Genomic DNA, 13,191 nt, shown 5'->3' on the forward strand with positions numbered 1-13,191 from the left:
AATCACAAACTAATATTGTTTATTATATCATAAACGTGATACGCATCGTCTCGCCTCCTTGACCGTTTGATGACGTCACAGCGTACTCGCGCAAATTATATGCGCATACGTCACTCGTCACGCGTTTGCTTTTTCAGCGATTAGGCCTCACTTAGTGACTGTTTCAATTGTTGGCTTGTTACTTCGTTATTTTAATGGTCTTTTCGAAGAAATTGCCTTTATAAAGGTTCTTTTGAAATATCTGTGTTGCATTGTCGATAAGATTTCTTTCAGCCGGCGGAACATGATAGGCTTCATATGAATTATGGAACTTCTAGTAGGTGCAAGAGCTTTACTTGAAAGACTGTTTAAGCTAATGACAGAGAAATCACAGCAATATTTTCAAACTAGCTTCTGCCAGCGACTTCGTCCGCGTTAGATTTGGTCTTTGTGCAAAGAGAGGCTATCGAGAGTTAAACGTGTTATTGTGAGCCAACCATAAAAGATAGACATATACTGTCAAGGTAATATACCTATGTGTGGTAATATATAATTATTTTACATAATTTTAAGGAGAACATTTCCGTCATACTTGGTTTCTGTGTAGCTTTAACCATTAAGGCTGCATACGCGACGGAAACATAAAAAATGGAGTAACTTCTCCCGTTTTCCCAACATTTACCTTCACTGCTCTGCTCCTATTGATCGTAGCGTGATGAAAAGTACCCTATAACCTGCCCAGGAGTACGAAGAATTATTGTACCAAGTTTCATTGAAATCCGTCAAGTAGTTTTCGTTTCCATAACGAACATACAGACAGACAGACAGACAGACAGACAAAAATTTTACTGATTGCATTTTTGGCATCAGTATCGATCACGTATCACCCCCTAATAGTTATTTTGGAAATATATTAAATGTACAGAATTGACCTCTCTACAGATTTATTATAAGTATAGATCATGAGCTCCCCCCATGGTACATACTTCGTTCATACGGTTTGTTCCCACTAGTTCTACTAATTGAGGTGTAACAAAATAGTAGAACTAGTGGGAATTATGGTTTTTATTGGTATTCCCACTAGTTCCACTGAACATTTGCAGTAGAACTAATGGGACATTTTGTTCTACTAGATAGAAGAAGTACAGTCGACGCGCCTGGGTGACATCTCGCCGTGTCCGTGGCCCGTGGTTATCTGTAGTTGTGATTTTTATCAGAGCTCAAAATCGATAGCAGTCGGAATAACTTAGATTTTTTTCATGAATTTCAACAAAAAATAAATGTTTTTCTTTATAAAAGTACTAGGACAGCAGAAATGAAGAGGAGCTAGGTGGTGTTTAAAATCAGACATTGATATTTATCTACAACACTGCGAATGCTAATTAAAAGACATTGTTTATAATAATACACATTGAATAGGAATGTAAGTATACAATAACGCAAAAATAACTTTGAAGAGACTGGCTATTTGAACTGCAGCCCTATAATTTAGGCAAAAAAATCTATACTAATATTATAAAGCTGAAGAGTTTGTTTGTTTGTTTGAACGCGCTAATCTCAGGAACTACTGGTCCGATTTGAAAATTTCTTTCAGTGTTAGATAGCCCATTTATCGAGGAAGGCTATGGGCTACTTTTTATCCCGGTACGGGAAGTACTTCCCACGGGATGCGGGTTAAACCGCTGGCAGAAGCTAGTATCAAACAAAAATAATCGTTTTAAAAAACACACTTAAAAAATTACAAAATAATTCGGACATTTACCGTCGTACCACAAAAACTTTTAATAGTCTGTTGAACACTTGTCTAAAAATGTCAAACGACGTTGAACTAAGGTCCCTTTTGTAGCCACACTATTTTTAGACAAATGTTCAACAGATGTTTAACTTTTGTATTAAGACTGTTAGTTCCAAACATAACACTCACATCAAACTAACAAAATCAAAAATCAAAATCAAAAAATCAAAAATCATTTATTCAAACTTGGCTGCAAGACAGCACTTTTTGAACGTCAGGAATTTACAATAGACAGCCCCCAAAACGCCCACCCTTCACCACTTCCTATGTGTTTTTGCTGGAAAGAAGAAGTGGCGCAACAAACTCCCCAGCAACACATGTCTGTCTGTCTGTAGGTTAGAAGAACCTTTTAACTAAACTAACTTTAGTGTGTTTTTTTTTTAATCAATGTGTCAAACACCACCACAATGGTGGTTTTTAAAAATCAAAAGAACAAAAAGATTAACTAGCTCCTCTTCATTTCTGCTATCCTAGTACTTATATAAAGAAAAACATTAGATTTTTGTTGAAAGTAATGAAAAAAATCTAAGTTATTCTGACTGCTATCGATTTTGAGCTCTAAAAAAAATCACAACTATCGGCTGTCAACTGTACTTCTTCTGCCTAGTAGAACAAAATTATGTCCCATTAGTTCTACTGCCAATGTTCAGTGGAACTAGTGGGAATACCAATAAACTCCATAATTCCCACTAGTTCTACTATTTTGTTACACCTCAAATAGTAGAACTAGTGGGAAAAAAAGTTCCCATTAGTTCTACGGTAGAACTAAGCAGTAGAACTAGTGGGAACAAACCGTTCATACACGTACATACATGGTTCATACTAATGTTGTAGCCCGAATTCCTAAGATTCTAAAACAACTTCAACAAACAAAATCCTTCTCCTCAAAAGGCAAACAATCAATGTAGTTAGGAATGCAATAAGCAACTACTTTGGCATATTTAATCATAAATGTTGCAGCCTGTTATGGCGCGACCAATAGAAGCCATTGTTCTAATCCAAGCGTGGACTATAATATGGACTTCCCCGAGTACCAATCTTGGTACTACCCAATATAATAAAAAGGAAACATGTTTTTGCTTGTTTGTACTGTGCCTAGCCTTTTCCCACATATGTTGGGGTCGGTATCCAGTCTTACTGGATGCAACTAGGGCTGCCATCCGTCCGGGTTTCCCCGGATTTGTCCTCGTTTGGAGGCCGTCCGGGGGCCGTCCGGGCGGGGTTTCAAGAAGTGTCCGGGGAAAACCCGGACACTTTTCATGTAAGGAAGCACCTCATTGAATTTAAGTATATGTTAATAGTAAAGGGATTACAAATTAGGTTCGGGGGAAAAATGCGATTTACGCCAAATGTCCGGGTTTTTTAAATGTTTGTCCGGGTTTGGCAAAATTCGAGATGGCAGCCCTAGATGCAACTGACTAATAGTGTTTTACAAGGAGCGACTGCCTATCTGATCTCCTCAACCCAGTTAAACGGGCAACTCAATACCCCTTGATAAGACTGGTTGTCAGACTTTCTGGCTTCTGACTACCCGTAACAACAGCCAAAGATGCTCCGAAACAAATAAGCCATAATTTTTTTTTCTTTGTTAGAAATCCACATCATTTTCGAATAACATATTTTGTGCGGGTACAGGTAGCAATTAACACGGGACGCGGGTAAAACCGCGGGGAAACAGCTAGTACTTCATATCGAGTAAGGGCTGGAACGATCCAGAATTATGTGAAGCTTGATAAAAGGCGTGTAAACAGAATGAAACAAGACAGGCCTTGTTATATTGTTAATTATTAGATTACTGAGAAATAACTGTAATAGCTTAGTCTGTGTTACAAAGTTTATTTTTCAAAGGTATTCTCAGAAGGGAACAAATATAATGACCACCATAAAATGCTTTGATACCCTTAGTTTTGCAACCAGAAAAATCTACTGAACACCAGAAAAATAAAGTCTAAAAATGTAATAGTACCAGCTATTTTAGTCACGACTTCACTTTAAATTGTATTCGACCACCAAATTTAGTAAATGATCACCAACTCTTGACGACCAAATTAATGTATTATTTTTGCCTAAATAAGTCACTGTGATTGCCATAAAATGTAGGCTTATTATCAAATAAAGTATTATGATGCCATATTAAGTTATGTGTCCGGCTTGCAATGCATGCGTGAGTGTCAGTATGACGAGTGACAGGGGAAAATGGAAGAAAATGACATATTGCGCCGACCCCAAGTAAAATTGGGAACAGGGCAGGAGAAAGAAGAAGAAGAATGTGTTTCTCAATACACTCCCTCGAAAACACACTCTTATCGCACTGTTTAGAGGCATGCAATAGACAATTTTCCACCCTAGTGCAGGAAAAGGGTCCCCATAATGTAATTACATTTATTGTATCAGGCCGAACTTATTTTTTTGGAGTCAGTTTACTTAAACAGGATAGCAAGATGTAAAAACTTTGATTATCATTTTATATTAAAACGCTGGTATAATTTTGATGATCATTCACTACTTTTGGTGATCATTTACTACTTTTGGGATAACAATGATTTATTTGGACTCATTTTGCTTAAATAGGATAGCAGAATGTAAAAACTTTGGTTATCATTTTACTTTAAAATGGTGGTTTAATTTTGGTGATCATTTACTATTTTTGGCTTGCGCATGATTTATTTTGGAGTAATTTCACTTAAATGGGATAGCAAAGTGTTAAAACTTTGGTTATCATTTTACATTAAAATGCGAGTTTCATTTTGGTGATCATTTACTATTTTTGTCTGCTATTTGTTACTATTTCTGGTGATCAGTTAAACATAAGCCTTCTCAGAATAACATCACAATCCTTGTGTCCCTATGTACTATCTTTCCAAATATTTCTGATACCCAAAAACATTTGCATGGAATGTCCAACGTTATTTTAGACCTCCACTTTAGACCCTTGCGCTTAATATAGCTATATTAAGTGTTCATTGTAGAAGCTTTGAAAACAATATTAGGTAGACAGATATGTAGATCTAATTTCCCCTCGAAAACCAGGCCCAAAATTGGTGTTCCTTCAAAACAAATGACTGCAAAAGTTCTTACCTGTTGATGCATATCGAAGACCAGATGTGCTCTGTCTGAAATGATGAGTCTGTCTTGCCATCCTTTCATGCCTTTCAGCTCGTTCTTTTTCAACTCCTCGAAGAGACCCGGGAGATGTATGACCACGCCATTGCCTGCACAAATAAACGAGAAAGATTAATTTTAGACTTTAAAAAAATGTCGGATTGCTCAGCGGTCGATAGGTTTAGCTCGGACAATCAAAGTTTTTCGATAAGATTTGGTTGAAAAAATATGTAAGGAGTCCAGTGGCTAACTTCAGAAGTGTAATGTTATTTGGCGCAAACTATACACCCCATCCAAGGTAAATTAACATGTTAGTCAGTGTCAGACATGTTCAGGGAAAATTCTGCCATGTTCAGATAGAAACAGTTTTTATTACTCCATAAATATCCCATTACCTTGTGCATAAGTTTACATATTTATATCGAGTTATTAAGGTAGCTTCTGAATGAAACAATAGAAAAACAACGAGTTGGTTTTTGCCATTGAGATATTTTTAATCAATTCGCATTTTTATCATTTAATCGCATTCAAATGTAGGTGCAACAACATGTCGAAGGACTACTGCCATTGATAAGTTAGTGATAATTTAGGTACTTTAGTAACTTGTAATAATTGTAGTTTATATTCTGTAGACACCTTTATTGTCTATTGATGCATCAATTCTACTACAGAATCAGTCTTACGGTAGAATAAATGCATGTGCAGTGTAAGAGCCAAAACAGTTAAATGTCTCGTACTTACCTTTTGTAGAGCTAAAAGCTAAAAGGTATCCTCAAGAAAATAATACCCCCATATATCCCAACCACTTCCGTCTGGGACAATTTCTTAAAAGCTATCACCCCATACTTTATCGTAAATCATACTAATGTTCCAAATACAACAACGTCTTCAATATAAACAGCTTGTCAAATACTATCGACATGTTTGATTTCTGTAAACAAGGCTTCGACAACCAACATAGCATGACATGCTTAAGGCTGTCCACCCACGTCCGACTGGTAGGACAGATAATATCGGGCCGATTTTTGAAACACATTCTGACAAGGATTTTCTGATCAACTTTTGCAGTACGTGTCAGTCTGACCAGTCTTACCAGGGGTGGTATTGGGTTGCCCGGCTTACTGGATTGAGGAGGTCAGATAAGCAGTCGCACCTTGCAAAACACTGGTGCTCAGCTGCATCCAGTTAAAATGAAAGCCAACATAGTTGGGAAAAGATGTTTATTGGTTTTGTAGGACGTGTCCGTTGCACGGTTGCTATCAGTGTTTTATTTCTCTCCAACAGAAAATCGGTCGTCGATTCATCGGACGTGAGCGAGCAACCATACCGTGAGGCACCTGTGTAACGTCAGCAAAATAAACCCTGAACATCTTCGTGCAATCCTTAACCTTGACAGTAAATTACTCGTTATGTAAACCTATTAATATTGTGATTTTGCTAACCGTACCTGGCACTGAACTCGATTACTGATGTCACGAATTTAGTTTTTTTAATACCATGTAACATTAGCGTGCTTTTCGCTACAAGTCATTCTATTTGCTAATCATTTGACATGCAAACGGTTGGTTTTATAATAGAATTTTTAAATAATATCTTGTTTCTTGAAATTATTTCTTATTCAGCAATGAATTTATGGTAAGATGATCATCTATAAAAAAAAAAAATACCGAACCAAATCTAAGTAAAACTTTTTGGACATCGAAAGTCAACATGAATGGTAATTCCCACCAACCGCCTAAAGTATGTTAATTTTAGACAGTTTAAAGATATGAAATAGAACTGTAAAAAAAACGAAAATAAAAATCTTCAACCAATTTGCATGGCTACTTAATTTCATTGTTAATAATAAATGATTACACAATCAAATCTTTGTATTACACGTGCCATATTCACACACGCACATGGATCATTAAAACCATATTTCGAAATTACCTAATCTAATGCAGTAATGGCCTTCGATAGCCATATCCAGTAATCTATGGAATCTATTTTTTTTATGATTACTCATATTCTGCAAGTACCTACTGGCTTCTTAAAAAATAATACATATTGTTCTGGCCGTTTTTAGTGCAGTTGACAGTTCTGTAAATCATTAGAAAAAAATGCAATTTCTCTTGAAAATTGTCAGCCGTCAACATAAAAATTCTCAAAAATTCGGTACCACTTTACCATAGTACTATTATGTAGAATACTAGCTTCCGCTTTGGCTTTGCCCGCGTGGTGAGTTGATAATCTCTGAGTCAATCTGTGTTCATCCAGGTTTTCACCTATTTACATACCAAATTTCAAGCAAATCGGTCCAGTCGTTTTCGTGTGAAAGAATAACAAAAATACATCCATACATTTTCACAAGCTTTCACATTTATAATATTAGTAGGATGTAACTTTTTTACTCCCATTTCTCTATTCCAAAAAGTTCTACTTATATTTTTTCTATTTCCGTGCTAAATCCGAGGCAGCCTATAGACAATGCGTAGAATACGTTATGTATGTGATGATGCAAGTTTTTTGGCAAGCATTCAAGGATAGATAGTATAGTCTTATCGGTCAATTATCACTTTAGAATTGTGACGTCATATTACTGAAAAATACAGTAAGATCTATTCGCATAATTTGATTTTTTCCATAAGTTATCACAAGAAATTTAGCAGGCGTTACGGGTAATTAGAAGCCAGTAAGTCTGACAACCAGTCTTATCTAGGGGTATTGTGTTGCCAGGGTAACTGGGTTGAAGGGAGAGTTCAGATAGGCAGCCGCTCCTTGTATAACACTGGTACTCAGTTGCATCCGATTAGACTGGAAGCCGACAACAACACAGTTGGGAAAAGGATAGACAGACGATGATGACAAGAACTGTAATTGAGGTAGTTTAGTGGACTGCCGGGGCCGCGGGATTGTTCGAAAGAGTTACCGCGGCCCTGGTACATAAAAGACCTACGACGGAACATGTCGGTTTTCAGTCAGTAAGAGTCTGACACTCCTTCACCGCTGCTAACCCACAGCGGGAGGGGTCATTTGATGATTTTTGACGTCGTTAAATAAAAAGGTAATATAGTGGAAGAGGTGTGATGTTCTGGCTTCTTGGCTCTGAAAGGCCAATAACGAATTTAAATTCCAAACAGTGTTCAAATGCCGACCAATCATAATTGTCGAAACTGGAATGTCACAAAACTTAGTCATCTTCTTTGAATGACGGTTTGGCGGAGATTCAGATAGCATAACGATTGTAAAGCTTTCAGGTATGTAGGTAATAATATACGAATTTTGCGTCCCTGATAATCATTATCATCAGTCTCTAACTGCCTGCAAAGTACAAACCTCTCATATTGAGAAGGTGGAGTGAATTGCTCCAGATGGATCGGTTAGTTCAGGCTTCCTCGACGATATTTACCTCCACCAGCAAAGAAGCACTTACAAAGTACATACAACTTTTGGACAGTTATACTGTTATGTGAGAGACGTGGAATCGAATCCTTTAACCAATACGCCACCACGACATCCCTAATATTATTCAGAACAAACCATGCCGTGATCTTTAAGTTACTAAGTCTTAATAACAGTTCTGAGCACGCGAAATATCTAGCAATCTTCAACACAGGCTTCTTTATTTATCATAATTTCTTTAGCGATTTGTTCTAGGTCGCTGGAAAACTTTGCTAAATATTTATTGGTAAAGGAAATTATTATTTGGAATAGACACAGACATTTGGCAAAGATAAGATAGCGTTACACTAACATGTATTATTATGATTTGTTATCGTTGAAGTAATCCTACTTCCGAAACTGTGTTTATTAATAGATTAGAATTTTCCGTTATATTTATAGGTCTTCTATTCAGGACATTAGATTATCAAATACAATCATATTATCAATCATCTATATAAATGAATCCCTATATCCCTTGGTCACGCCATCACACCTGAATAGCTGAACAATTAAAGCTGTAAATTAGAGAGAAGGTAGCTTAAACGCGGGTGAAGGACATAGGATAGATCATGTCACCATCCGGCTACGGGTAGTAGTTCCTACAGGACGCGGGTGAAACCGCGAAGCCAGTCATCAATAAATCAAGAACCTACGGCAATTTTCTCAAAGACAACATAAATCGATAGACCTTAATAACTTGAAGACCTGATACATAATGAAACAGTGTAACCTCGAATGTCCGTTTCTATATGTCCGTATCTAAACATTTCTATATGTAAATTCCAGAATTATTTACTTACCGATAACAGATATGCATTTCTGATTTATAATACCGCTCGGTAGCAAGTGGAAATCAAACTCTTTGCCGTCGACGACGACTGTGTGACCAGCGTTGTTACCACCCTGTAGACAATGAAAAAAATACATTAGAAAAAGCATTATTTTTAACAGAATTCCCAAAGAAGAAGTCGTTTCTCAATTCCTCGGGATATTTTTACATTACATTGCATTCTCCGTAGATCGTTTGTTAAGGTAAACGAGGAAGTCTGATAACCAGTCTCCCAATTGGTATTGTAACGGGGATGGGCTATGTTAGAATAAACGACGATAACGGACCCATAAAAAAATCAGTTAGTCTGGATAAGCCAGAAATTGTACGGACAGAAAATGACTGCTCACATTTCAATGGACCTAGAAGCTTTACTGACATAAAGGTCAAGGCCTATAAGGCCTAACTAAAAGTCAAAGATATATTTAAATATCCAAGTTGGGAATTCCGGAAAGATTAAAGAGATGGTTGATACCTCAGACATGCAATTGACAGGTTAATGAGGTCTTCAAGACATCGCTGTTTCAGATGTCCATCAAAGTAAGATTGCAATTACTGAGTAATTAATCGCGGGTCTATCAGTTACTACAAGAAATTAAGGTCTGAAAGATTTTCAGAAATCACGAGGTAAATCATAAGGAGTTTATGAGATGTTGTGTTACTGTAACATATTTAACATTCGCAAAGAGAATTTCTTCTACGTTGACAGCAGATCGATCAAGACTAACAGCATACAACAGTAGAACGTATAGGTATGTTCAGCAAAAGTCAGCAAACATTAGGAAAAAATCTTCCACAACCTTTAAATATAGGTAATGACATTTATGCTGGCGTGGGGTGCGTCATTCTTTATTTGTCTTGGGTGAGTCTTTACACCAGCCATTCACGTAATGCCGTAGGAAGTTATGCCTTAAGTTTTAGTCGAAAAAGTTTTAACTGTGATGGATAAATGAAAGCAGTTATGAACCAGCAGCAGAAAGGTAACTACCCAAAATAGATGAATTAACTAAGCAGACCGTAGAGTAGAGAGGTCGTAAATAAAGCTTGAGTTCACGATAATCAGGTATGAGATCATGTATGTAGATCTGCATCAAGAATGATCTAAGCACAGATCTAAAATGATCCCGATGTGTATAAAATGTATCGATATTTATACTTCGAAGCTTCACTCCTTACTCTCATGACATTATTTGGACACAATACAGTTCCTCTTCAAGATTACTACCAGTTTTATGCTGTACCAGCTGTACTGTGGAGCACACTTTAATTAATCCAGAGAAATACTAAAAACAAAAAAAAAAGAGAACTAGAACAGTTGAGCTGTCACTAATATATATTTCACGTTTTTTGGCACATAGCTTCCGTTGATGTGACATTGGATGGGTAATCTTGAAGAGTACGTCTGTGTTCATTCAAAAAACACTTATCTGTCATCTTTCGCTATTTCTGCCAGGACATATAGGTCATGGGCAGGACCAGAAAAATATAATATGGAAGAGAAAATAGATACTAAGATACCTTTTTTTTAACGACGTCAAAATCACCAAATGACCCCTCCCGCTGTGGGTTAGCAGCGGTGAGGGAGTGTCAGACTCTTACTGACTAAAAACCGTCGTGTTCCGTCGTAGGCCTTTTATGTACCAGGGCCGCGATAACTCTTTCGAACAATCCCGCAGCCCAGATATGGGTTACCTTAGATACCCATTCAATTAAATTATTATACGAGAGGACGACTGATATAAAGGTAATGTCAAAACAGCTTTTCCTTTTCATTGGTTTGATCGTTTATTTAATTAATTTTAATACGTGCTTGTGTTACAAGACAGTTTGATTTGACACTTTAGATTTAATAGTTATTACACAATAAAAAAAATCAATATAGCATCAAGTTCTTTGCTTACTATTGTTTGCATTACTTCTAACTCTCTAATTAGAACAGCATTTAACTAAATCAAACCATTTTCCGTTGTCAAATTGCTGAATTGACCAATGGGCGACAAGTATACGGCTGGTCATGTTTTGCTATTGGTGCAATTGGGTCTTAGATTGCAACAGACTAATAAAAACTGAATTTTGGATTAAGAAGATTCATAATAATTTAAATATTAACGATTATTATTTCTATTGCAATTTAAATTACAAAAATAGTCGATAAGTGGTTTTATAATGACTTGAATTACCTCGTTTGATTCATTCATTTATTAATAGTTATTAGACAAATTCTATTTAAATATTATTCATCGCTTTTTTTATGGAGACTGGGTGATAATTTGTTGATTGTAATTGGGTGATTTTTCGCTTAAAAGAACCTATTATCTTCGAGGATTTTTTGAATTTTTAGATCTAAATAAGAGTTTCTTACCGACTCTTCTCCATGAGAACAACTTTTTGGAACTAGTGTGACATTTCATAAAAATATTTGACTTTGACAAGAAACCATTGAAGTACTTAATTCGACACTGTCTGAGTACCAAAGCAAGTAAAATCCAAAGGTAATTTATTATCCGTCGTTATGTACTAAACTATTCATAAGATAGAGCTTACAATTTATTTACGGACCACTTAATCAATGACGAGTCGTCAAATATAGAAATATTGACGGAGGCCTAACATTGGAAAGCAAATAGGTCGATAACTATTTCTGAAATCAATTTTGAACCGTACACAATAATCCACGTCTGTATACTCCTGAAGTCAGAAAAATACATAATGAGGCTATTTCTATAACCTATCCTATCTGATGGTTTGCTTCCTAGAGTTAGGAGTTTGACATTACTTGTATGGGGGCTCATGTCAAAATGCTATCTCCGGTAGATAAATCAACAGATAGATTATAGAAAACCATATTAAAGATAATACGATGGTTATGAAGTCATAACTTTCCGGATTAAGCCAGTCAAGGTTGCTTCAAGGTCCGTTACTCATGTAATTGTAACTAATAACGTACATCAATGATCATTATGAAGAACATAGGTCCAGTGCGTTTTTGTTACTGAAATGAACGTCACATTTTTTACGTTTTTAAAGGACAATGCCAGGGTCTGGGCTCAAAGTTTGCCCAGCAGTGGGCGTAGTTCCAGCTGGTTCCATAGTGCACTCTAAACACGAAATCCAAATATTTTTGAAATCGGTCCCAGAGGTCCCGAAAAAAACCGGTTCAAATGTTCTCCATGGACAGTCACTTAAAAAAGTCTGAGCCATTTGCCCAGCAATGAAAGTGGTCAAAATAGGTTCTTTACTGCACTGTTAACACGAAATCCAAATATTTTTGAAATCGGTCCCAGAGGTCCCGAAGAAAACCAGTTCTAATGTTAAACTTGAACAGTCACTTTATGAAGCCCAAGCCATTTGCCCAGAAGTGGGAATGGTTAGAATAGGTTCTTTACTTCACTATTAACACGAAATCTAAACATTTTGGAAATCGGTCCCAGAGGTCCCGAGAAAAACCGGTTCTAATGTTAAACTTGAACATTCACTTAACAAAGTCTGAGCCATTTGCCCAGTAGTGAAAGTGGTCAAAATAGGTTCTTTACTGCACTGTTAACACGAAATCCAAATATTTTGGAAATCGGTCCTAGAGGTCCCGAGAAAAACCGGTTCTAATGTTAAACTTGAACAGTCACTTTATGAAGCCCAAGCCATTTGCCCAGAAGTGGGAATGGTTAGAATAGGTTCTTTACTTCACTGTTAATACGAAATCTAAACATTTTGGAAATCGGTCCCAGAGGTCCCGAGAAAAACCGGTTCTAATGTTAAACTTGAACATTCACTTTATAAAGCCCAAGCCATTTGCCCAGAAGTGGGAATGGTTAGAATAGGTTCTTTACTTCACTGTTAACACGAAATCTAAATATTTTGGAAATCGGTCCCAGAGGTCCCGAGAAAAACCGGTTCTAATGTTAGCCAGCCATTGTTAGCAAGCCATTTTAAGCAGCCACAAATCTAACAACCTCTTTTCTTGAAATAACATTCAGATAGTTAGTGGTTTCACTGTTAACAGGATAAAAAAAAAAAACAGAAATAGACGTTTAAAGGTAATTGTTGTTTCTCTTGCTTTTCA

At 36.5% G+C, this 13,191-nt stretch overlaps 1 protein-coding gene across 1 annotated transcript in view; it reads right to left on the bottom strand.

Annotated features, from left to right (window-relative positions):
- Window positions 1-13,191, bottom strand: part of LOC124639998 (adenylosuccinate synthetase) — a 34,661-nt gene that overhangs the window by 15,839 nt on the left and 5,631 nt on the right. Inside the window, exons 2-3 of the mRNA XM_047177552.1 lie at window positions 9,103-9,205; window positions 4,853-4,986 (exon numbers count right to left, since the gene is read on the bottom strand). Coding sequence (XP_047033508.1) covers window positions 4,853-4,986; window positions 9,103-9,205 — 237 coding nt within the window. The remainder of the gene's footprint in view (window positions 1-4,852; window positions 4,987-9,102; window positions 9,206-13,191) is intronic.

The sequence above is a fragment of the Helicoverpa zea genome, chromosome 20, assembly GCF_022581195.2.
Source record: "Helicoverpa zea isolate HzStark_Cry1AcR chromosome 20, ilHelZeax1.1, whole genome shotgun sequence".
Taxonomy (NCBI): Eukaryota; Metazoa; Arthropoda; class Insecta; order Lepidoptera; family Noctuidae; genus Helicoverpa; species Helicoverpa zea.